This window comes from Lagopus leucura, unplaced genomic scaffold (assembly GCF_019238085.1).
Source record: "Lagopus leucura isolate 7727_CA_CO unplaced genomic scaffold, USGS_WTPT01 Super-Scaffold_100157, whole genome shotgun sequence".
Lineage (NCBI taxonomy): Eukaryota > Metazoa > Chordata > Aves > Galliformes > Phasianidae > Lagopus > Lagopus leucura.
Genome location: NW_024962334.1, coordinates 2,119,152 through 2,144,715, shown reverse-complemented (window position 1 = coordinate 2,144,715; position 25,564 = coordinate 2,119,152). Strand labels below are relative to the sequence as shown.

The 25,564-nt window shown below is 39.7% G+C and overlaps 1 protein-coding gene and 1 long non-coding RNA gene across 2 annotated transcripts in view; one reads left to right on the top strand and one right to left on the bottom strand.

Annotated features, from left to right (window-relative positions):
• The window catches only part of CDK13 (cyclin dependent kinase 13), a 57,758-nt gene that overhangs the window by 26,473 nt on the left and 5,721 nt on the right, over positions 1–25,564 (top strand). Inside the window, exons 6-13 of the mRNA XM_042888141.1 lie at positions 9,865–10,054; positions 12,675–12,731; positions 15,739–15,840; positions 15,953–16,030; positions 18,105–18,221; positions 19,229–19,360; positions 21,647–21,852; positions 24,761–25,315. Of these exons, the coding sequence (XP_042744075.1) occupies positions 9,865–10,054; positions 12,675–12,731; positions 15,739–15,840; positions 15,953–16,030; positions 18,105–18,221; positions 19,229–19,360; positions 21,647–21,852; positions 24,761–25,315 (1,437 nt within the window). The remainder of the gene's footprint in view (positions 1–9,864; positions 10,055–12,674; positions 12,732–15,738; positions 15,841–15,952; positions 16,031–18,104; positions 18,222–19,228; positions 19,361–21,646; positions 21,853–24,760; positions 25,316–25,564) is intronic.
• Positions 14,997–25,564, bottom strand: part of LOC122189213 — a 28,500-nt gene continuing 17,932 nt past the window's right edge. The window contains exons 2-4 of the long non-coding RNA XR_006181748.1: positions 20,445–20,878; positions 19,070–19,392; positions 14,997–16,625 (exon numbers count right to left, since the gene is read on the bottom strand). This is a non-coding gene — a long non-coding RNA (uncharacterized LOC122189213). The remainder of the gene's footprint in view (positions 16,626–19,069; positions 19,393–20,444; positions 20,879–25,564) is intronic.

The following is a 25,564-nucleotide window of genomic DNA, read 5'->3' as shown; positions in this document are numbered from 1 at the left end:
ATTAAATATGATTACTAGCAAGATAACTACATCTTGATTCTGATGCATGAGTGCTGTTGGGTTTTCAGGGAAGGAGTATCTGTTCTGTGCATTTCTCTAGTAGCTCATCTGAATATAGGCTTTTTCTCTTCCTTCCAATCATTCAGAGCTTATACATAAAGTTAGGAATGGGGCACCTGACTCAGTTTATGTGCTGTCTTCTGCATTTATCTGCATAACAGTTGATTTTAATAGGTAAAAAACAACTGAACGTACTGTTAAATCTTCCTTTGCTTCTCTGAAAACATAAAGCTTTATTTGGCTTGATCATAGCGGTGAGCTATAGATGCCACTCAGTATTTTCCTAAAATATCAGAGCTGTGGTTATTTTTGAAGATGTTTTCTCCCAGTGAGCTAGTGCAGGAATTGCAAGCGTCAGCTTTTTGTGTTACCAGAAGCATTTTGATACTGTTTGTGCTTGTGACCAAGTCTGCTGCTATCTGTGTTTTCCTTCACTCTTCCTTTTTTTTGTCTGAGAAAGTTCGTGGGTTTACCTATGCAGCTGTAATTGAAGGAAACGAGATGGGATTAAAACAAACCTAGAGTTATTTTTCAGATGTAGTAAAATCCATAGTTCTTTGCAAAATTAGTTGAGACATTTTATCTAAGTTTGCAAGAAAAGTATTGGGAAGACCATCCCTCTTACTCTGGGCTTTTATCATCTCTGGTTTGTTCTCTTTATTTTTCTTGGGACTCTCCCTTGTGCACCCGAGATGGTCCTCTAGTTCTCCATCACCTATTTATTAACTGTGAGCTGTTTGTAAATGATCAACAATCTAATTATGGAACTGCCATGATTGCTTTTTGCTAAACACTCTTAAGTGCCTGGTTTATCTTTTGTTGCACTGAATGTAAAGCTGCATGAGTATGGACTGGCTCCTCTTCCTTTCAACTGGAAGAGGCAATTGATATCCCAAGAGGTATCCCAAGGGATAATGTGGATGTTTGCTTGGGAGACTCTAATAAAAATGAGGTATAATTAAAACAGGAACTTGTTTGGTCTTGGTGTGTGTGAATTTCTTGTTTAGGTTTGTATGCTTGTAGGCTTGTATGCTTTAGGTATGTATGCTATGTAACTCATTCTAAAATCTAAGGTTACTTTAGGAAGGTTCAATTTTGAATTCAGTTGCTGTACAAGAATTAATGGACTTTTTTATGCAGGAAGCCAGTATCTACCACAGTACTGTAATATACTTGTGAAGAGGACTCTGAGTCTGTGGAATGTTGTTGTATAACTTAGCTAGCTATTTTCCTGTATCCATCATGGAGTACTTTGTCTGAAAGCTTGTTTTTTGGAAGGAGTCCTTACCAGCAATCATGCAGTCATCAGAGAGTACTGCACTACAGGATTCTGTTCCTATGGTAGGTAGTTTTATCTGGATTTCCCGGGAACTCCAGTCAGAAATGGAAAATTCAGTAAATACGTGCTACTTTGAGCCATTCAGAAAAGAAAAAAAAAGCATTAGCATTTTGATTTTGTTTTGACCTTACAGTTGGAATGAATTACTGAAGGGGTGCTGCCTAAATATGCATCTAAGCAGATAATCAAGTATTTTCTTTTTATTTTCTTGCTGGTAAGTGACATTAGGTGAATGCTGGCCCAGCCATGGGGATCTCTCTTTTAGAAATATAAGGAGAGATGTCTCTAGAAGAAGGAACGTTTCTTCCTGTAGCCCTTTGATCAGGATGTCTCTTCTTCATGGACTAATGAGTCGTGCTCAGCTTGCAAGCATCTATGATGGAATCAGGAGTTCACATCTTCTCTGTCAAGTTTAAGGATTTGTCACTGTATTCATGCATGTTTGCAGGTATAAAAGGGTCTTTAGACATTATGCTAGTTCCTCTATTTCCATGTTGTTTTCCTCTCCTGCTTAAGCAATCTCAACTTCCAGTTATCTCTCCTGCCTCCTCTCTGATCCTCTTGCTGCAAAGCAGCTTGTTAGAGCTTAGGCTGTTAAATTCAATGCTTACAAAACAAAAGTCTCTGAATTTCCGAAGCCTCCAGATTGTCTTGCTGCTCCTGAAGTAGCTGATAGAAACTTGTTACCCAAACAGGCTGCCCAGAGAGGTTGTGGAGTCTCCTTTGGTGATGTTCAGGACCCACTAGGTCACTTGCACTTTTCTGTGCAACCATCTGTAGAGAACCTGCTTTAGCAAGGCCTTGGACTTGATGATCACCAGAGGTCTCTTCAAGCACAGTCTTTATGCTACAGCTAAGTTATCAGGATTAGTGAATGCCTGTGAGTGGTTCTTTCCATTTCTGCGTGTGTTGCTGAAGGCTGGTTTGGAACGAGTATAGGAAAGTTATGGTTCTATTAGGCTAAGTTTGTCTTAAGCAGAAAAAATTGTTCTGTCTTGTGATACCTGAGTGGAAAAGACAAGTATGGCAGTGATGCCTTATTTAGTCTTAAGATGATTAATTCATAGGCTACGTCTTTGGTGTTTCTCAAATTAGAAAATAGGTTTGTGTGACTTAAGTAGAAAGAAAAGATGAGCGTCTGTCTTCTTAGAAGCGCTGTAACTTCAAGGAATTGGAAAATGTCATCTTAAATTTTGAAGCTCTGCTTGACAAGATTGTGTTTAGAACTGTCTTGGAATCTGGTATATCATGAGTCCTGGAGGAGAAATGTTAAGGAAATGGAAGATTAAGTATAATCCAATTATCTCTAATCAATCAAGCAAAAATATTATCTATATATAACATAGAAGGAGCTGAGGGAGATTTATTAGTGAAATGAGAGTGTGCTCAGCAGCTCAGCGCTCTGTATGCCATTCATAGAATGAGACAGGGTTCCTTTTTTAGAGCATTTTTATTTATAGGATACTGTTGTAATGCATATATATACAAGGATTGAATTAAATTTTTTACATAATATGGCATCCCTAGATCCTTAGTGGCCAGATTGTCTGAACTGTAGCAATCAGATAATTTTAGGAACCCCAAAAACTTTTCTCATGAAACTACATTTGGAAAAATTGTCTTAAAAGCTGCCATTAGGTTAAGTTTTTGGATTATTTCCCTTCCCCCTCTGCCCAAAGCACTTGTATCTTAGTTTAGGAACAAAGGCATAACTTTATGTCTTGCCATACTGAGTCTGTGCTGACGACAGTCCAAAAACCAGACTGCTCATGTCACACAAATTGTTTTGTCACCTGAAAATCGTGTATTGTAGAGTTAGTAATTCTATCTACATAGCACAGTCACGTTATAGTCAAGCTTATTTAGTGTTTTCATTGAGGAAACTTGAATGCTGTTAGAGCTGCACGAAATGCATGTAGAGGAGATGTGTTAATCCTTCAGTTATTCTAAACCAGTACCTTACTTTCTGACCCTTATCAGTCTTCGCTGACATAATGATTTAACAGATGAGTTTTTCTAAGTACAGAGCAAAAAAGTAAGGGTAGAACTGCTTCCCCACAAGTCTACTTTGTTTATCATGTACCTCCCTAACAGATTCAGCTGCTGTTATCCCATATTCAGAACTAGGCTACCTTTCAGCTGTTCCCACTGTTGTTCTGCATGTGTGCACTGACAATAAGGAATCTGACAGTCTCAGAAGATGAAGAAATGAGGGATCAGCTGCATGCATTAGCAATGAAAAACAGGAGAAAATGCAACCCCCATCAGTGTTTTTTTGCAGCATGTGGAAATCGACTATAGACTTCCTCCTGCCCCATAGGTACTTATCAGGGAGTGCAGGCCTTCAATAGAACAGCAGTAAGAAGAGCAGCATTAAAATCAGATAGGTAGTTCTGGGTTCATTTGAATTATATATTCTGTACTGAAACAGAGCTGTAAGTGATTTTAGGATATTGCTTAGAGATATGTGGATATTGGGCAAAGCTAGCACAAAACAAAAGTGTGTCATTTTGGGACGTAACTTCCCATTATTAAACTCATGGCATCATAAAGGAAAGGATGATTCTTTTGTCCGTAATGGTTTCCTTTTTGAGAAATGAATATTTGCGATATTTGTATAGCGTAAACTAAAGGGTGCCATAAACTCAGACAATGGTGTAATGAACAAACTTTTATCTATACACAGTTTACTTCTTGAATACCTACAGCTTATTTTCTTACTACAAAACACTAAGTGTCAGACCTCCTGATCTAAAACCCATGGAAATTTGAAGTGATCAAGTGCAATAAGGCAATTTTGTTTTTGTTGACTGAAATTACAGACATCAGAAAATGGCACCACAGTTCTCTTAAATTAAACTAGCAGAAGTTTCACTTCAGTTTGCCTAGCAACTGTTTTGCAGCTATGATCACTCCAGAAACAGTTTGAATAATACTGAAAATCAGGTTTGTAATATACTGCCAAAGCTAGTAGACTGATTTTAATAGTTTCTCATAACCTGTGAAGAAGGTTGAACTCTGACAGATCATAGGATGGCTTAGGTTGGAGGGGACCTTTAAAGATCATCTGGTTCCAACCCGCCTGCCACAAGCAGAGTTGCCAACCACTAGATAGGGCTGCCAGGATCCCATCCGTCTGAGCCTTGAATGCCTCCAGAGATGAGCATCCACAGCCTCTTTGGGCAGCCTGTTTCAGTGCTTCACCACCCTCTGAATAAAAATGTCTTCCTAACATCTAATCTAAATCTACCCTCTTTACGTTTAAAGCCATTCCTCCTTGTTCTGTCACTATCAGACCATGTGAAAACTTGTTTTCCTTCCTGCTTGCAAGGCTCCCTTCAATCCTGGAAGACCGCAATGAGGTGTCCCTGAAGTCTTCTCCAGGCTGAACAAGCCCAGCTCCCTCAACCTTTTCTTCATAGCAGGAGTGCTCTAGCCCTTTGATCATCATCAGGCCCTCTCTGGACCTGCTCCAACAGCTCTGCATCCTTTCTGTACTGGGGGCTCCACTCTTGGACACGATACTTCAGATGGTGCCTCATATGGGAAGAGCAAAGGGGCACAATCACCTCACCCTCCCTGATGGCCACCCCTCTTCTGATGCAGCCGTTGGCCTTCTGGGCTGCAAGAGCACAATGCTGGCCCACGTCCAGCTTTTAAATTATCAGGAACCCCGAGTTCTTCTCCACAGTGCAGCTCTCAGTGAGTTCTTCTCCTAGTCTGTACTTCTATCTGGGACTGACCTGACCTAAGTGCAACATCTTGTACTTGATCTTGTTAAACCTCATTGGATTCTTGTTTGCCCACTTCTTGAGTGTGGATGGTGTCTCTTCCTTCTATTACGTCAACTTCACCCTCAGCTTAGTGTCATCAGCAAACTTGCTGAGGGGTACACTCAATCCCACTGTCTATGTCATTGAGGAAGATGTTGAAGAGCACCAATCCCAAGACAGATCTCTGGAGGACACTGCTAGCCATGATCCTCCATCTGGACATAGAACTAATGACAACAATCCTCTGGCTTTGATCATCTAAGCCAATTTTTTATCCACCTAATAGTCCAGCCTTAAAATCCATGTCCTCTCCAATTTAGAGGTGAGAGTGTTGTGCAGAATCATGTTAGTGGGCTTTCATAAGTCCAGATAGATGACATCAGTTGCCCTTCCTTTGTCTACTGATGCTGTCGCTTCTTCATAAAATGCCACCAGATTGGTCAGGCATGGTCTCCCTTGGTGAAGCCATGCTGTTCATCTCTGATGATTTCCACATGTGTGTTAACATCTCTTCCAGGAGGATCCACTCCATGACCTTCCCTGGCACTGATGTGAGGCTCACTGGCCTGTCATTTCCCAGGTCTGTCTTTCTCCCTTTGTTGAGTGTGGGAGTGATGTTTTCCTTATTCCAGACACTGGGAACTTTGCCTGACTGACAGTTTTTCAAGTATGGTGGAGAGCAGCTTGATGACCATGTCAGCCTGTTCATTCAGAACCCTGGGATGTATGCCATCTGGCCCCATAGACTTGTACACATTCAGTGTCATGAGGTGGTCACAGACTTGCTCTGCTCTTACACTGGGAGGGATTTTGCCCTGCTAAAGGAGAAGCGTGAGAAGCCTGACTGGGCATGAAGACCTAGGCAAAGAACTAAGTACCTCATCTTTCTCCATGTCTGATGAGACCAGTTATCCCTTTTCATTTATAAGAGTGACTGCACTCTTCTGCCTGTCTCATCTGCCTAATATATTTAAACAATCCCTTGCAAGTTCCGTTCCATCTGCACGTTGGCTTTCTTGACTCCATCCCTGCACATCCAGACAGCATCCCTATATTCTTCCTAGGCCACCCATCCCCACTTCTTGTGCTCTCAAAAAGGCATCCTTAAAGTGCTGCCAGCTCTGTTCTGTTCCTTTGTCGCCACAGGATCTTTTCCAGCAACTCCTTAAAACAACTTGAAGTTTTTTCTCCTGAAGTTCAAGGTCCTGACTCCACTCTTTGCCAGGCCCACGTTCGTCAAGATCACAAACTCGACCAGGGCATGATCGCTGCAACCCGGGCTGCTTCTGATCTTAACTTCTTTAATAATTTCTTTTGTGTTGGTGAGCATCAGGTCCAATAGTGCTTCACATTTGGTGTGTCTGTCTAATGCCTGAACTAGAAAATTGTTGTTTGTGGTCTCCAGAGGTCTCTTGGACTGCTTGCAGTTCGTGGTGTTGTTTTCCTGGCAGATATCCAAGTTGTTGAAATCCCCCACCAGTATGGAAGCCTGCCTCTTGCAGATAAAACAAGGTCTCATCAACAGGTTTCCCTTGAGGTGATCTGCAGTAGACCTTAACCACTAGATGCCCTTTATTGGGACAGTCCCTAATTTTAGCCCACAAGCTATCAGCCTGATCATGACTGTTTCTCAAGGTCAGCTCTTTGCAGTTCATCCTCTTCTTAACACAGAGGACAACTCCCTCATTTCTCCTACCTTGCCTATCCCTTCTAAAAAGCTTGTATCTCAGTAATGGTATTCCAGTCCAGAATCATCGCACCATGTTTCTGTGATAGCAGTAAAGTTGTAGCTTTCCAGTTCATCCTACTTTTTTCCCCATACTGCTGTATTGCTACAGAGGTACTTTAGCCAGGCTTTCAGCTGCATTATCTTCCTAGAGGATTCCTCCCAAAAGCCTCTGGAAAAAATCTGAGGTTTTCCCCTGCTGCTTCCTAAAGCAATAGCATTCTCTGACTCTTCTGTGTTTCTCAGCAGTACATTCCTTTGACCCATCAAATCTTGTTTAAAACCCTGGTGATGAGCTTCACCAGCTTGCTGCCTAGTATATTCCCCATAAGATGCAATAGGTTAGGGGCATCTTACTAGCACCTTGTCCCTTGAACTTAGTTATTCTATCCCACACCTTGCCATGGGTAGGCTTGCTATCACACCTTTCCCCCTTCAAACCAAGTTTAACAACCTTCAGTGTTCAGCCTAAATTCTTTCCCCAGTGACTTAGGTGGTTGACACCATCAGCAGCCATCAAGCTAGGTGCCAAGGAAACTGCCCCATGGTTAAAATAATCATAATGATAAATTCCTGCACCAGCCTCTTAGCCGTGTATTTTTTTTCAGATGGATTTTCCTGCTCCTCTCAGTATCCCTGCCATTGAAGGGATAGAGGAAAACACCACAATGTACTCCTGCTCCATCCACCAACTGTCACAGTCCACTGAAGTCCCTTTTGATGATAGCCCTCAGGCTTTTCCCAGTGACTTCACTTACTGTCAGTAAGGGATAATAATCAGAAGGGTGAACTGGACTAAGGTGCCTCCTAGTAATGTCTCTGACCTGGGCCTTAGGGAGGCAGCACACTGCAGGTAGGAATATAAATGGGGTACCCTACCATATGGTAGGCATATGGAATACAGTAAGTCAGGTCTGGTTGATGTATGTATGGAGACCTCAGAAGGAAATTGTACTTATTTCTTTTTTGGTAGAGGCAGTCTTGAGGCGTGGAGTTGACCTCCTTGCCCTAGGCAACCTCCTGGGTGAACTTTCCACCACATTCTCACTTACCTGTCCCTTGAGTTCCAGAACCTCAAACCTATTGCATAAGGGCATCTGAAAAGGTGAGGGAGAGTGTTTTCCTGTGATGCCAAGCAGGGACCTGCTTCCATTCCTCCCCATCTCATAGGTCCTTTGCCTTGATGGTGACAGGGCAGGGGTTCTGCCACTTTTTGGGGTGTATCACCACAGTGCCTTTCTTGTAGATATGGCAGGGAGTTGCTCTATCAGTCTTGTCTCCTGCGCACATTCCCTGATGCTCCTTAATCTCTCTACCTCGTCCTTGAGCTCTGCCACCAGGCTGAGCAGATCTTCCACCTTCTCACACCTCATGCAGGTGGTGTCTCTACCATCCTGCCGGGGTAGCAGCAGCCTCAGGCACTCGCTGCAGCCAGAGACCTGAACCTCGGCGTTTCTGAGCAGGCACTCGGTCTGGGTAGGCTGTTGGTATTCAGTTTTGTTGAGCTGACATCTTCTGAAGGAGACATGTAGATTATTCTGGCACTGCTGCATTAGTATCACATGTCAGCCAAGCAGAACTAACACCAGTTGCTAGCTGTCCAGTTTTTGAAGGCCAAGATTAGGAGCCTCTGTGCTTTGTTGTGTAGAACTGGTGAGCTGCACTGGTGAATGGTTTAGGTAGATACTAACTCAGCAGGCTTCTGTTGTTGTATGGCTCTCAATGCTTTTCTTTTCTTTGTTTTATTGAAGTGGTGGGACTGTGTTGCATCTGAGTGATTTATCTTCCGCTCCACCTCCTCTGTGCACCCAGATGGGTATTTTATGAATGGTATCTTTTTCCTCCATCCTACTGTCCATAGCAGGACAAGAAGAGATGGATTAAAAGCCATGAACCTCAGTCTCTTGGGCAGTGGCCCATAGTTTAGCTGCTTTTCACTGATCTTTGTCTCAAGTTTTGCACTTAATGTGTAATTTTTACCTGTTTGTTTAAATACTAAATACTAGACACAATTTAAACTTGATAGCACTTTTCCCTTTCATTTTCAGCCACTGTGCAAGAAAGCACATCAGTTTGCCAAAATCTGGCTGTGAATGTATATCTTAGCAAGCTGAATTCCCCTTGCTGCTACAGGACTTTAACTAGCTTCTGAATTGGAACTTCTCATTTGGAAGCTAGAACTGTAGTGAGTTCTTGTTGGGCAGAAGTTTCTTCCACTGTAAAGTGGTAGCTTTGAAATCTCTTGGGGAGATATTTGATAGTGGAAGATAGACAGATCCCACTAGCGTAGGTTCTGCATTGCACCCAGTGCTCTGCAGGATCTGCATTTTCTCTGCCCTAGAATTAAAAATAGGAAAAAATCAGTGCTAAACATAACATTGTGCTGGAGGTTGTCTGTTGCTGCATCACATGTATGTAACATTTCCTTTTTAGGAATACTTGTGTTTATCAAAGGCCTGTGGCTTTAATGGGTTTATGTGTGGAATAAGATGAGCTAAGGTGATGTATGGCCAGGTAATGAGAGAGTGGTGAGGTGCTGGAACAGGTCGCCCGGAGAGGATGCTCCATCCCTGAAGGTGTTTAAGGCCAGGTCGGATGGGGCCCTGGGCAGTCTGATCTGGCACTTGATTTAGTGGCTGGCATCTCTGCCTTGTGGCATGTTTTTGATGAGTAGCCATAGGAAGAACTTGTGTTTATGTAACATAAAGCACTGCACTGTAGAATTATTTGTTTTTGCAAGCGTTTAATGACTGGAATAATTATTTCTATGGAAAAGCAATATTATGAAAACACTTCATTACATTATTTTATTGCCGTTATAGGAAATGAGGTGCAACTATAAACGTTGCAAAAACACGTAAATAGTTGTGTGGAAAACAATTCCCACTTTCAAAAGTAGGGAGCAACGGTGTTTTTGGACTGCTGATAAATCAGTCTCTCTTCTGTTTCCTGTTTCTCCTTTCTAGGTGCATTCTATCTGGTATTTGAATATATGGACCATGATTTGATGGGACTGCTGGAATCTGGTTTGGTTCATTTTAATGAAAATCATATAAAATCATTTATGAGACAGCTGATGGAGGGTTTGGCCTACTGCCACAAGAAGAACTTTTTGCACAGAGATATAAAATGTTCAAATATTCTACTAAATAACAGGTATGAATAACACTTCTAGTATGTAAATGTTGTACGTTGGGATCATATTTAAATCTTTTTTATAATCTTTACAGTTCACCTGCTTTAATCCATGAGCCAAAGTTTTTTTTATAGATTGCCTAGCTGATTTAGAAACTAACTGTAAAATAATAATCTGGTAATATTTTTGCTTGATACTGGATCTGGCAGTTTTCTTTTAAACTTGCATGTTAAAATAGCAAGGTTGAAACTTGTGTCTATTAAGTGAGAGGATGGGGAAAAGTTACCTGAGTTGAATTAAAACAGAGATTTTAGGAAATCTGTTTGTGTATTCTTTTTATCATCATTTCAAAATGAAGTGTGCCAGAATTCAGAAGCCTTCACTCTTATTAATCAGGATAATGCTTTACAACAATATTTGATTAGGTATTTTCAATCGTGTTTTGGCTTGCAATTACAGCCACGATCAAAGGGAGAGAAGAATTTATAATCACAAGTGGTTTAAAAAAAAACATTTGTAAACATGCTGTTGTTGAATGTGCGGCAGCAAAAATTAAGGTCACAACTGCATTTCACTGTTAGGAAGGATACTGAGAGTGAGACAGTGCTTTCTTACTGTGCAGAACTTCTGTCTCTGTCTTGAATTCTTATACCTGTATCTCAAAGGAGACAAAACAGAATTGCAGTGTACACAGAGGACAGCTGAAGCTGTTTAAAGAGTAGGAGGAGGAATATTCAAAAAACTGTTTTGAAGCAGGTGTATGATTGTGGTGTGAAAAATGATGAAGCTAGCAGATAACTTTAGTACAGAACTCCAGTTCACTACATCCAATTGTACTGGAACTAGGGAGCAACAGTAAAAACTAGTAAGGTACAGATTTGACAGATATTCTTACCGGTACAGAGCAGGTTGTCAGCTTCTGGGATGTGCTGACTCAGGACGCTTTCAGGGTAGTATCATAAGATTCAGAAAAGGACAAGACAAGTTTATGGACGTCGTTAAAATCTGCTAAAAGCATTAGACAGGGATCCCTAATTCAGAGATCCTGGGTGCTGGTTGTGTAGAAGGAAGGTGAGCCTCAAAGCTGGGAAGTCTCACACATTCACCTTAAAAATCTGCTTATGCCATTGTTGGAGATAAAATACGGGGCAAAAAAGATCAAACATCTTATTTAGGAGGGCCCTGGTTTTGTCCCAGGTTTGCCCAAATTGAATTTCCCTTTTTTGTCCTTTTTTTTTTTTTTTAATTAATATTAGACTGTTTTCAGCTCTGGATGCCACCAACCTTGCAAGACTCTGATGCAGACTCTCAAACAGATGTGCACATGCCTCCACATAGCTCACCTTGCCCATACACCTCATGTTTCTTGTCTGTCCAGTGCTGATGCTGTCACTGTGCACGTCTGGGAGCTCAGAAGTTGAGATATGACTTGACACGTTACAGTAGAGGCAGTGCTTTCTGCTGTACCATGCTCCCTTGATTCTAGGATAAACAGTATTTTCCCCTAGGATGTTTTGTGAGTATCTTAGAGATTTCCACTTGAAGAAGAAATACGTAATTGATTCGAATAATTTTAAGCCAGTGCTTCTAAAGTCCTGTTATCATTACAGCCTGAAAGTGAAAGGCATGGATTTTATCTATTTTAGCTATCCAAGTTAAACATCTGTACTCAAAAATTGTTTGATATTCTACAAATACAGGATCTGAAGAATAAAAGTATATTTTATTTGCTTTTGGAGCATCACCACGAAGTGTTACACTAATTTCAGGCATATGGATGAGGGGAAAAAAGAAATAAAAACTGTAATCTGTATATTTTGTTATCACAAAACTGTCATTCTCTCACATATCTGCAAGTCTTGCTGTAATTTGAAATAGACAAAACTTTCATTTATTTGAAAGTCGCTCATAATTACAGGGAAACCAAATCAAAACAAAGAATCCATGTAACATTGCCAAGTGTTTTCCATGTATGCACATTGCTTTATGTTTAAATCATCCCAGCTTTGTGGATGTAGGAGTTTCTCATTGAGTAGTGAAAGTGTTTGTGGTAAAAGCAAATGAAGAAAGCCAGGCAAAGCTCTGTATCATCCACATTTCTTTTCGTATATGGGAAAACTCAAGGGCTTAGGGCTTGTATCATTCAGCAAATTGGCTGCTGGCAAAAATAGAAGCCCTTATCTGGTTGGTTATCCTGTTTTGAAGGCCATGTTTAAGCTTCCGAAGAACAAAAGAGTGCTTAGACTTGCTAGAAGGAAGTAGGGTTGCTGCTAGGTTTTTGTTGTTGTTGTTTTAGCTGTACAAATCCTTATGCTAGCAGTACTTCAACTATCAAAGCATCAAAAAATAAAGAAGTTTCCTCCATCAGTTTTTTTTCCTGCAGAGTTGTTGGTTTGAATGTTTTAACATTATACACCCTAAATCTTGAGTGGCATACACTGGTGTAAATTCTGCTTCGTCACTGTATGTAATTTTGCTTGCTTTTCTTTGGCAGTGAGTAGGTTAGTGTATTTATTAATTGAAGAGAGACGTGATTTGTAAGGCGTTTCCTGAAGCTCAGTTGCAGCTGTCTGAAAACCTGAAACTTGAGCTAGTTTTAGCAGGGTTAACTCCTAAATAATTCTTTCCTTTTCCCACCAGAGGGCAGATAAAGCTTGCAGATTTTGGGCTTGCTCGGCTGTACAACTCAGAAGAAAGGTAAGATATGATTGTACTGTGAAAAAGCATTGACAGGTATGTCTTCTTTCATAACTCTTGAGTATTGTGAGGGCTGGAAAAAAACCTATTTATTTGTCTGGAGATGTTATTGTACTGTAACATAAGTAGCGTTGCTTAGGAAATTGCAAGAAGTGCGTGTTATCTCACACAGCATACAAACACAAAGCTCCCTTTGTACAAGTGATTGCCCTTATGACTATTGAGGGTAAATAACTGTAGAGAGGAGCTGTATATTGTTTGGAAATGAAGAGTTGCAGTTTTAAATAGGTTACATCCTGCAGACATTTACTAAATGTTAGTTTATGGTCTTGTAAACTTACGTTCTTTCTGTTGATGTACCTAGGAGAGGTTTATTTAGGAACAGTGACATTTATTCTGACATAAATCCAATCCATTTACTGTCTTTTTTTTTTTTTTTTTTTTAAGCATTACTTTTGTGTAAGATTTAATCTTAAATTTGAAGAGGTTTATTGTATTCTTTAGGCAGTCAGTGCTGTTACATCTGTTGGAAACAGAGATACAAGTTTAAATAAAAGCTCTTCTGAAACCTCTTGTGACTTGTGCTTCTGTTGTTGATGGCTCTGTTACAATTGTACTCCAGGAAACAGGTGCACAGCATTTATGATTAAGAATTTTAATATATATATTGTGGTGTTATGTATTTGTTACTTGGACTGAGATTTTCAAAGTCAAGGTTGAATGTTAATTACATCGATATGTACGACGGATGGCTGGATATTGAGAATGTTAGGTACTTAAGCTTACTGTGAGTTCTGCGTGCCCAACTTGGGAAACTGTGTCTGCATGTTCAGTTTTATGAGTTTATTTTCTCACAGACCTCTGACGTTCTTCAGTGCAACAGTGTTATTTTCACTGTCTCCTGAGCTGTTATTTCAGGAAGGTATGCTCAAGTAACAATTAGGGAAACTGTTTGGAGTACAGTATTGGGGTAAGATCATTTGTAGCAGCTGGTAGGCAGTTAGCAGTAGAACTGGAGGGAATGGTCTCAAGTTATGCCAAGGGAAGTTCAGGTTGGATGTTAGGAGATTTTTTTTCTCTGGAAGAGTGATCAGAAGCTGGCATGGACTGCCAAGGGAGGTGGTTGACTTTCCATTCCTAGAGGTGTTCAAGAAGCGTTTAGATGTTGTCCCAAGGACACGGTGTAGTGGGAAATATTGGTGGTTGGTGGACAGCTGGACTGGATGATCTCGGAGGTCTTTTCCAATCTTGTTGATTCTGTGGTTCTAATTCACTTTCATTTTGGATGTACTTATAACTAAAGATATTATGCCATCCTACCTAGCTACTTTAATCTTCCCCAGGCTGACTTCTTGTTGGTTTACAGTCATTATCTGTAATATCTTTTTAAATTTAGATGTCGGTTATAGAACTAAATGTTAAGAATTGAAAGAGTGGAAGTTCAACATCCTTATAATGCAAATAAGATTTTACTGAATGTGAAAACAACATTACCTCATTATAGATAAATTAAACAAGACTAAAATGTACTTACTGTCGCTAATAAAATTGCTAATTGATCTTGGGAAGATTATTAGAATCTCATGAGTATATTTTTTGCAATTCTTTTGGCATTCATTTTCCTTCTGAATAGCTTCTGACCTGCAGTAACGTCAGTACTTGATGTACACCAACAAACATATAAGTGATGATTAGGTTTGTGTATTTTACTCTTGTTTTACTGTTGTTGGAATGACACGCTTTCCAAAAGGTTACAGAGTTTAGTAGGAGCATGATGGAGAGGAAATAAAATTGTAACGGAATTCCTATCAGTTATTCTAGTTTCTTCTTTAAGTGTTATTTTGGAGGCTTTAATATGTTTAGAGTAGAGCTATGACAGATTGTGTGAGAAAACAGCTGTTCAAACAAGAATGACAGTATACCAATATATATATATATGTGAGTGGCTTATCTGTAGAGGAAGTCCATACCATGTAAACATTTTGAACATGGATGTTTGCTTCAGAGATAAATATATGGTAGAGCTACTTCCAAAAAAAAACCCATGCTGTGTTAATTTTAATAAACCAAAAATAGGGGGCTTTATGAAAAAAGCTGGGACAATTTTGCAGAAATGATACCTGTAGTGCTAAGCACGTTGTAAGAGCTTGTAAAAACACTGCGCGTAATGCTGCTCTGCTTTTTCTTTGGAGTTACTTAGTATTGGTAAACTCGTGATCTTAAAACTAGATGGATGTTTTTTATCACTTTTAAGAACCATCCTACTGTTGTCCCGGCCCATCCCCCCTCTTTAAACACAAAGCAAAAACTAAGTGGAAAACAGCCCATCCCTACCATCTGCTATGACTCCTGTTCTGAACTGTTGATGCTCTGTGTTGGCCAGTGCACAGAAAATGCATGTCTGAGGTAGTGGAATCCTTATGTTAGTGTGAGGATGGAAAGGATTATTCACTATGACCAGAACTTCTGGTTAGAACTGTAAAGAATTAAAAATGTTGAAATAAAGGAATATGTTAGAAATGGTCCAGACTTAGAATGCAAAGTTGTTGAAGGACATAGTTTGAGAGAAAGGCTTTGTTTCTTTCTTTCCAGAGAGTGACTGTTTTTCCCCTTTTAAAAATGTTTGTAGAAATCCTGTCTTCAGTATTCTACTAATTAACAGTTATCGAGAAATCACTTTTTTATCAAAGCAGATCTTTTTCCTGAAATGGCTAGCAGTGTGATAAGTGAACTGTTTAATTATTTGAAATACAGGATGCACATAGCATCAAGATGGCTTGCTGATTACTTGTGTATCTCTGAGGTCTCGTTTCAGGCTGTTCTTTGATAGCCTTGGTCAGATGGATGTGTTGCTTTTTTGCAGTTGTAACTTTGTAGAACTGAAAAGAAGGAAGGCAACGCTGTCCTTAAATAACACCATAGAATTATACCCCTCAAAATATCACTTTTTTCAGAAATGAGATTGTAGCAAAATGATAGTCCTCTTTTTTTTTGCTCCCTCCAACAGCCGACCATATACCAACAAAGTTATTACATTATGGTATCGGCCTCCTGAACTTCTGCTTGGAGAAGAAAGATACACGCCAGCTATCGATGTCTGGAGCTGTGGGTAAGAGTTTGGTACAGAAGTGTAGCAAGCACAACAACAAGCCAGCAGTGCATATTTCTGTCAGTCTGTACTGGAAGCCATAATGATGAAATTGTATGAAACTGTTTTACAGCTGCATCCTGGGTGAACTTTTTACAAAAAAGCCAATATTTCAAGCAAATCAAGAACTTGCTCAGCTGGAACTTATAAGGTAACTAGCAGGCACTACAGTGTGGTAGGTACCTGGTAAACTGCCAATCTTTTTCACATTAAAAACAAAGGTAACACACTGCTGACATTTACAAGTACTTCATTATCATCCTGAGTGAGATATTAGTGGTCTTCAGGGGCATGTAGAAGAAGTGTCTTATGTGTGAATGTGGGGAAGTGTTTCAAAATGCAGCTGGAGCTTTTCCTATTACTGAAGTTGTAAAAGAATGTAATTCCTTTTCAAGATGGCATCACAAATTCTTTACAGCAAATCAAAGGAAACATGGTCAGTAAGGACAGCAGGTTTAGGAGCAGTAGGTGCTTTGTATGCTGCTTGCCTTAAGATCTTGCATTGAGTTTTCCCACGTGTGCACCTGGGCTTTCATTTTTTCATATATTTCTCTTCCCTTACAAACTGCCAGATACTTTATGGAGGTGAATATTTTGTTTACTACATTATCTCAGTAAATTTTAGGATGGCATGTATATAACTCCATGGAACCAGTGCATCTTGTTTTCCTCTTTATTTTGCAAGCAGAAGTTGCTCTTGATTCTGATATCATAGGTGACCTCGTAAGTGAGCAGACATCCTCTTCCTAAAAACAAGGGGGAAGGAGGGTGAGTCCTGTAGAACGTACAGCACCAGAAGAGTAAATAGTAAAATTATTTTTAAAATCAAAGTATTTTAAAATGAAAGTTTTATATATTGAAATGTTTTTCAAGATAGATTAAATGACAGTATGCTTCTGTGTAATATTTTACTAGCTGATGAGGAGAAATAAAGTTTTTAGGAGGTGCAGTACTACCAGTGATCATTCTTGGTAGAACAAAGTTCTAGATTTTGGAAGTCTTTGCTTTTGTCCACTAGATGGCAGTGAGAGTGCAGGCATGAGAGATTTTACCTCCTGGTACAGCAAATCCACATTTTGAGATTTCTTTCTGCTGGAAGAATGCTGGCAGCTAGCTGCTTGTAGCTATTTTTCCTCTCCATTTTATTCAGTACTATGCATTTGGAGACTGTTTAGGTGTAATATATCAGTTTTAGTTTATAATTTTATACACAATCTCTGTAACCGTCACGTTACAGTCAACAGTTCTACATTTTATTCTTTCTAGCTTTAATGCTCAAATATAGAACTGAAGTAAATTCTGTTAGAAAAAAACAGAATTTATTTTCTTCCTGAAAGTAATGTACTCCAAACATAGGGACGTAATTAACTCATACTTAGGTCTCTTGCACAAGCAATTTAAATCAAATAAATGGAGAGGGGTGAAGTAGGGAAATATATTTCCTCAGCAAGTTCTTTTATTGACTGCCTTCATCAGAGGTCTTAAACATTGCAGGGTAAACTACCACTCCCATTCTCCTGCTGAGAAGCGTGGTGTTAGGCTGTGCTGCCATCCTTGATGGGAAAAAACAGGCATGGACAGAGTGGGAGGACCGAGGCTAAGGACAATTCCATATATGGAAATAGATTAGGCCCAACACAGAAGACTAATAACTGTAATGAAAAAGTAAAGATAAAAATAAACAAGATTGAGCTGCTAAAAGCTTGTATTTACCCTTAGGACTTAAGCGGTCGGTTGTTTTGTGTTCTTTTTTTTCCTCCAAGAGCATCTTCTGTGTCAACTAAATTCTTAGTTAGTTAGTCTTAAAGTTAATACTTCTTCAGGCCTTTGGTATTTCTTTCTTCACTGCAATTAGGAGCTAACAGCCCAGCATCCTAGATCTGGGTTATCCACTTCTCCAGATCAAATACGTGAGTGGTGTCCAGACATGGTTAGTTGACTTTCAGAATGTAACCTTTTGTGCAGAAGATGCTTTAGAGTGGTTGGGGCACAGACATAGTGGATTTTATGAAGTTTAGTCTGTGAAGGGTGGTTACCTTTCCTGGATAATTAACCATTCCTTAATGGTGTTGGGTCTTTCTGTAGAGAAATTTTAGCTAAATGAAACTGAATGTTAACATTAGATAATGAGTTTTGTATTTACTGTACTTCTAAGAATAAAATGACAGCTGTGCACACTTGTGCTTTTGGATCTCATGCCTTTCTTTCCTCCTCTTTTTGTACAGCCGAATCTGTGGAAGCCCTTGTCCAGCAGTGTGGCCTGATGTTATAAAGTTAGCTTATTTCAACACAATGAAACCAAAGAAGCAGTATCGTCGAAAACTGAGAGAAGAGTTTGCATTGTAAGGACAAAGGATTAGTTTACTCAACTGTAACAGCATTACGTGTTGCTGGCATCTTTGTGAACTTAATGGATGTTCAGCCAGTTTCTAGAAAACACTCATGTGTAAAGAAAAATGGCTTTCGAATCCTAGAAGATTCCTGCAGAGCTTGTATTTATATTATTTAAGTATTTAATAAAGTTTTAAGAAGGGAGAAAGAAGGCCCTAAAATTTCAGCCACCTGTCAGCTTTCACCTAAGGACACATTTGTTTTCTGTGATTGGTACACCTGCTTGCTTTCCCTGTCCAAAAAACAGCTTGCAGTACTTAATTGTTTTTTATTAGGACAACTGGTTACAGCTAAATATGAAGTCTGGTTAACATTACAGTCTTTTGGGTCATAAATTCATTCAACACAAGAGTTACCTGAACCGTCTATTCTAAAATACTGTGTACCATTGGATCTTTTTTTTTTTTTTTTTCCTCCAAATTTCACACATGAAAGCTATGGAAAGCAGCTGTAGATTCAATTTAAAGGGATTGTTCCCTTCCTTCATCTGCTTCAGGGTTTAGGATCAGTATATCATCCTGCTTCAACTAACAAGGCTTTCCTAAAGCAGTAGAGTTGTTTTGCTTGGTCCATACAAAATTGCACCTCTCTGTGCACCAAATTCCAAAGTGTCAAGTAACACTATAGTCTTGGCTTCAATTGTGTTGGGTTTTTGCTTTGTTTTTTGTTTTTTTAAGAACAGTATTTCAAGCAAGTCAGCCACATGCAGAAACACAACTGCCCACAGTCATCCCCACCTCTGCAAAAGCAAACAAACAGAAAAACCAAACCCATAAGACACTTAGGTTTCTATGCTTACAGAGATTGATAAAGATGAACTTTGTTATCTGCTTCTTAAAAGTAAATTCTTCATTTTAGATGTTCAGTTATTCTGGAGAGTTGTTCTTATGAAAACTTTGCACTGAAGTATGTGATTCAGAAAACAGGTGATGCTTTTTTCCACTGTGTTCTTTTGCAGCATCCCACCAGCTGCATTAGATTTGTTTGATTACATGCTTGCTCTGGATCCCAGCAAGCGCTGTACAGCTGAACAAGCTCTTCAGTGCGAGTTTCTGCGAGATGTGGAACCATCTAAAATGCCTCCCCCAGAGTAAGTCATTTCCATTAGTAATATTCTTTAACCTACAAAACAGCAGCAAACATGTACTGAGATCATTAAGCTCGTTGTGTTTCAGTTGAAGAAGCTTGTTGTAGAAGAAAATTGTCAATATGTACAGTTGGTGATTCTGCACTGAAGTGCAGTTTAGTGGCTCTTACGTCATGATATCAGTGGCTGTGAGGATCTGAGATGAGTTTGAACTGATGCTCCTGGAATTAGTGACTGTCATTTTTCAAAAAGGAATGTATCTGTTTATCAGTGTCCATGTTTTCCAAGGGTTTTGGGGCCCCTCATGAACCTGAATTACCTTCTTTGGTGGCTTTTTCAGGCAAAGAGGTATGAAATTGCTTCTGACAAGTCTTACAACGACCCATGAAATGTATCAGTCAAATGCCAGAAATAGGAAAAGAATAGTTTACCCCATTCTGAAGGCCAGAGCTTGCTGCAAACTCCCAGAAGGAAGTAATATCTGAACAGAGGTGTTTCTTTCTCAGCTGCCAGCCCTTAAATGAGGTTAGGGAGGGGTGGACCCAGGATTTTGCTTCCACCTGTGCTCCCAGGGCTGGCCGTGCTTCTTCAACAGGTGCTCAATCGCTGGTTCAGGCTGTGATCTTACAGTTCCCATACAATGACAGAATGACATTAGGCACAGAATTCTTTAAAGGTATCTGAGAGTTAAAGTAAAATACCATACGTGATTTACTGTGCCAAATGAGATGCCTGGTTCTCCAGAAGTGAAATATTTTGTGTGGCTTTTTATTTGTTCTTTTCTCTCCTCTGAACGGAGATATATTGCAGTGTTCAGTAGTTCTTTTTTTTTTTCACAGTGACTTGATTGTCACTTTAGGCATTACAAACTTTTACTCAGGGCTCATTCCAATACAATGGAAAACATTTAAAGAGTCTGCAAGTTTAACTTTTCCCTTGAGATAGCTGCCTAATGACAGAACATTTAATAGTTTGACTAAATTGTACCTTCAAGGCAGCCTTGCTGACTTCTTAATAATTAGTTACAAACTGGAAAAAATAGTTCAGCTTTATCTAAGAATTTCATTAAAAATCTTTCAAGACTTACCTGTAACATATAGAAGGTAGTAAAGGATGCATAAGACTGAGTCTCTTTCCATCATCTGAACTTTACTAAACAGCAGTATTAAATATTAAGTTGTTCATTAAAATCTCAGAACCTTGTTGCTAATGCATTTTGAAGTTAGGGAATGAGAAGAAAATGTTCTCTTCAGGGCCTTGGTAGTGCATCTATTCTAGAAACTGATGTAAGAAAATTAAAAGCAAACAAATTGTCCTTTGGTATCCTTTTAAAAATGGACACCAACATTTGTTGCAGTGAAATGAAAATGATGACTCTTCTCAAGAAAGAATAAGGCTCCTCTCTTGGAAGAAACAGCTGCTCATTGCTGATTGCAAGTACTGTAGGATAGTTCTTATAGTTTCTTGATTGATCCAAGCTGTTGTTGACTAAATAGCCGACAGGTCTTTTGACCTGCTGTTCTGTGGAGAAAGAGAATAGAAAGCAACTGTCAAAACTTCCTTTCCAGTGATTCTTATCATCTGTCACCTCATTTTTTTTCATGTTCCTGGGTGAGAGAACTGCTCAGACAGTTACTACTGATATGTAAAGGGAAAACAGAAGGAGCTGTTTTAATGCCATATCTCAGTATTTCCATAAGCTATGGGGTGGGATTCTGTGTTCCTCAAGACATCTGAATTGGGATACCTGTAGGGAGGAATAGTAATGGGAAGATTGAACTGATTTCCGATGAGTGCTGTAGAAGATATTTTTCCTCTGCTTTTGTCTGTCTTAAAGGGCTGGAGTATCCCTTGTTCTTCCTATCAACCTAAATTTGTTAGTGTTGAGTACTGTTTATTCCTGCAACATTTTTTTTCCCCTTTTTTGGTTGCCTGTACTGTATGGCTGCTCATACTGGATAGCCATGTCTGCTACTGTGAACAAATGTAACTGCACAGATGTGGTACTTCTACAAGCAAGAAAGTGACATTGATTCTCATAGTAAGATGCACGTTCCTGTTCTCTGCCAGAGAGACCTGCACTTGTGAAGTAGGCAATTGAAAAAGAGACTTGATGCAGGAAAGCCTATCTGACTTTGGATGTTTCCTGATGCATTTCTAAATTCCAGCAGGCTCATCTTTACAAATGCTGTGTTATGCGTAATTTGAATGTTTATTTTACCACTGTAGTTAAAGAAACATTTTTTAAAAATCTGGGATAAAACTGATATCTCTAATCATTCTTTGCAGCCTTCCTTTGTGGCAGGATTGCCATGAGCTGTGGAGTAAAAAACGCAGAAGACAGAAGCAGATGGGCATGACTGATGATGCAACAGCAGCTAAAGTCCCTAGGAAGGATCTGTCTCTAGGCATGGATGAGAGCAGAACCAACACCCCACAAGGCATGCAAACTTCTTCCCAACTCAAAACTCAGGGCAACTCTAGTGTAGCACTTGGTCAGTAATATTTTCGGTTCTTAAATTTACTTTCTACTTGGATTGCACCTCTAGAAATTTTAGGTGTTGTTTTCAGAGTACTGACTGGATTCTTGAGTCTCCTGGATTCTTGAAGGAGGGAACGGTATTGTAAGTTAAATCTTTGTTACAAAAGATTTGCCTTTATTTTTGGGAATTCCTTTTTATTCTTTCTTTTTTTTTAATCTAGCCAGAGCAACTATCTTGCTCTGTATTTTTGAGGAGGTTTTATCCCTTGTAAGAGATAAAAATCTTCTGTAATCCCACTAGTCAGTTCATCATCAAGTTCATCACAGACTTCACAGGTTAAAGATACTGATGAACTGACAAAAGGCAGACTTTAAAACAGCCATCACTTCAAATAGAAGAGATTACCTCAGCGTGTCACTTTGGCCTTCATGTTTCCAAGCTGTTTGGGCTAACCCAACTTTAAAAAAGAAACTAAACAAACAAACAAAAAAACCAACCACCCAAATAACTTATTAAAAAGTAGTAACTACCTCTGCAGCTTGCACAACCATTAATTCAGAAACTTAACTGAAATGTCTTGCTTGTATGCTTACGTAGTGAAGAATGATGTGAGTAGTAAAGTAATGGTCTCCTTATGTGGAAACCAGCTGAGATGATCAGCACTGAGTAGATACCTGGTAAGTTTAATTTAGGCCATTTTTAATTGTGCCAAGTGACCTTAAATCCTATGACACTTACACAGGTGTTGATCTGAAGAAAAACAATGAATGGATTCACTGAGCATGGTAGTTCTTGAATATTAGCCATCTTGAATCAACTCTTCATTTAACAGTGGAGCAGAGCTCCAAATGTAGTACACAAAGATAAACATTAAACATGTACACTGTTATTTTCATCATGTTTTTACTGCAATTTATTGCTTCTTGTTCATCCTATTTCTTACTAAGAGCTGATAAGCTGGCTGTGAGCTTCTGCCACTCTACCACTCACTCTGAGCAGTGTTGGCAGTATTTCCAAAGATGCCTTTCTGCAGCCCTCGCAGTGTTTTCCCCACAAATGCAAACTGAGGCTTAAAGCCCAGAGGACAGTAGCAGTTTTCCTTGTGCTTCTGTAGCAGTTAGCATGTTGGCGACCTGCTGTAATCAGTCATTAAAACGAAACATTAAAAAAAGAAAAGGAAAGAAAAACTATTAAAAAAAAAAAGAGAGAGAAGGAAATCTTTCAGAGCTGACATACTGCTTACACATAATGAGGTAGAAAAATACATGTAGGTGTAAAAGAAGAAGACAAAAAGAGCTTAGACAGTTCAGCATGTAGGTGTTTTCTGTATTAAGTGAAGTTCTTCTTGAAATCCTAATAAACCTTAGTTAAAATCACCCGTAAGGCATGCTAAAGGATCAGGTGTATAAATGGAAAATGCATGCTTTAAGCAAGACTGTTGCTTTTTTTTGTGTCTGTGTGTGTGTGCCAAAAAGTGGTTAAAAATAGATAAATTGCTGATGTTCTGCTTCATGAATGAGAACGCTGGTTATTACATCTTATAATTTAACAGGAGCTGTGTACAGCTCATTCATTTTGTTCTGGTGGAAACTGATAGGTTTCCCAGAGTGTTGTCTGTGCTTGGAATAGACTTGAAACTAGTCACAGAGTTGTGTAACAGGTAGGTTAGTTACCCTTGGGGGCACTTTCTGCTGAATTTGCACCTTGACAAGCTGAGAGAAGCTTGAATGTAATTTGTTATCTTCCTGAGCATACCATCCTCAGATGTCACAAAATACTGCGTGACAGCTGGCTGAGATCCAGCAGTGCAAGGCATTAAACGTTAATGGTTTTTATCTATTGCTAAATAGAAGATGGTTTTATTTTTGTATTTGGACATATAAAATCTTTAAAGTCCTTAGAACCTGGCAGAGTAGAATCCAGGTGCTTGCATCCTGGTGTACATCCACAAGTAGGTTGTGACTTTTGCAGCACTTTCCAGCTGCGCTCTTGGTAGTCTTGCAAGGCAACTACTTAATTTTTGTGTGACTGTTTTTCTCAGGTGTGGCCTTGAATGTGCCAGGAATGAGTATCTTAGTGTATTAGCAGGAAGGCACAATGTGTGCACGTTGAGCTGGGTTACAGAAATTCAGAGAAAAACACATCCATTTTAATTTTCACCTTTCTTTTCTAAATCATCTAGTTATGGGGCATGCTGCTTCACTTCCCTTTCAGAATAACTGACACAGTGACTGCTTGAAATTTAGAAAATAGTTCTGTATTCTGACTTCCTTACTCACCTTCCCCTTCATCAGCACCCTCTTACTTATGTCAAATAAACACCATTTTGTTTTTGTTTTTTAAAAAAAGGGGGTACCTTACAAACCTGAATCTTCCTGCTACTCAGTGATTGACTTGTCCTTCAAGCTCAGCATTTGCTTCCTTGTGCTGATACTGCTAGCTTCTGGGTCATCTACAGCCTGGTCAATTGAGCAGGTGTTAGAATCCAGATGCTGAATTAGAACAGGCCAGAATGTGACTGCAAATGCGTTTTGCAGATGTCCACTTTTTAACAGAGGGATGTGATATGTCAAAGATAGGAAATTTTGTGGGGATTGGAAATCTTACAGCTGCCTAAAGCAGGTGGCCTTAAGCCCCAGCTTAGTTGTATTGTGGAAAATTGAGCTCCAGCTTGATGTATCTCATCTGTCCAAGTGCATGTGCGTGCCCCTTGGAAGTCACTTTCTTTATATTGGATCTTATATTCCATTTCCTATAGATACTCCCCCAAAGGCAGTTTCTCTGTAAAAGCATTCCGTTTCTGTGTTGTCCAAAACCACGCTTTGCCAGTTGTGACAGCCTTGTTAGATTAGTCTTAATTTTGAGTTTCTGAAATATGAAAATTCTGTATAATTCTTAAAAACACCTTTTTTGTCTTTAGCAAAAACAAGCACTGGACAGCAGTTAAACCAGAATGAAGTGGCAATCCTGCTAAACCTCCTACAGTCTAAAACAAGTGTTAGTTTGGCACAGTTTGCCCAAGTGTTGAATATTAAGGTAAACCCAGAGACTCAGCAGCAACTAAATAAAATAAATCTTCCTGCTGGAATTTTGTCAGCAGGTGAAAAACAGTCAGAACAGCAGCCGCCGCCGCCTCCACCGCCACCGCCGGAACAGGAGTCCCTAAAACAGCCGACCGTCACGCAGCCTCCTGTGCCACCTGCTCAGCTGAGTCAGCCCAAAGTGGAAACTGACGCTGCCCAGGCAGCTGTACAGAGTGCATTTGCTGTTCTGCTGTCTCAGTTAATAAAGGCTCAGCAAACCAAACAAAAAGATTTGGTGTTGGAGGAGAAGGAAAACGGATCAGGAAATGAAATGTCGTTACAACTCAGGCAGCCTCCAGAGCCCACCACGCCTGCATCTCTCAGCCGGGACGACATGGAATCTCCAGCGCCCGGTTACCCACATCTGATCAAGTCATTATATACTCCTGCAGGTACTGAAGGCTTTCATTGCTAAGCAACAGGTATCTTGAGCTGTGAAGGCAGCTAGTTTGGGGGTAAAGGGTTAACCTCTTAACATTACCAGTCTGTGTGAGTACAGGAGAGATTATTACGTCGATTTGGTTGCTTCCTTTGTTTGCATTGTGACTGTTCAAGTACTAGCTGCTGGGTTTGTGGCTTTTTTGTTGTAGGTTGGTTGGTTGGGGGATTTTTGGTGAGAATGTAAATGCGTGGCTGGACTT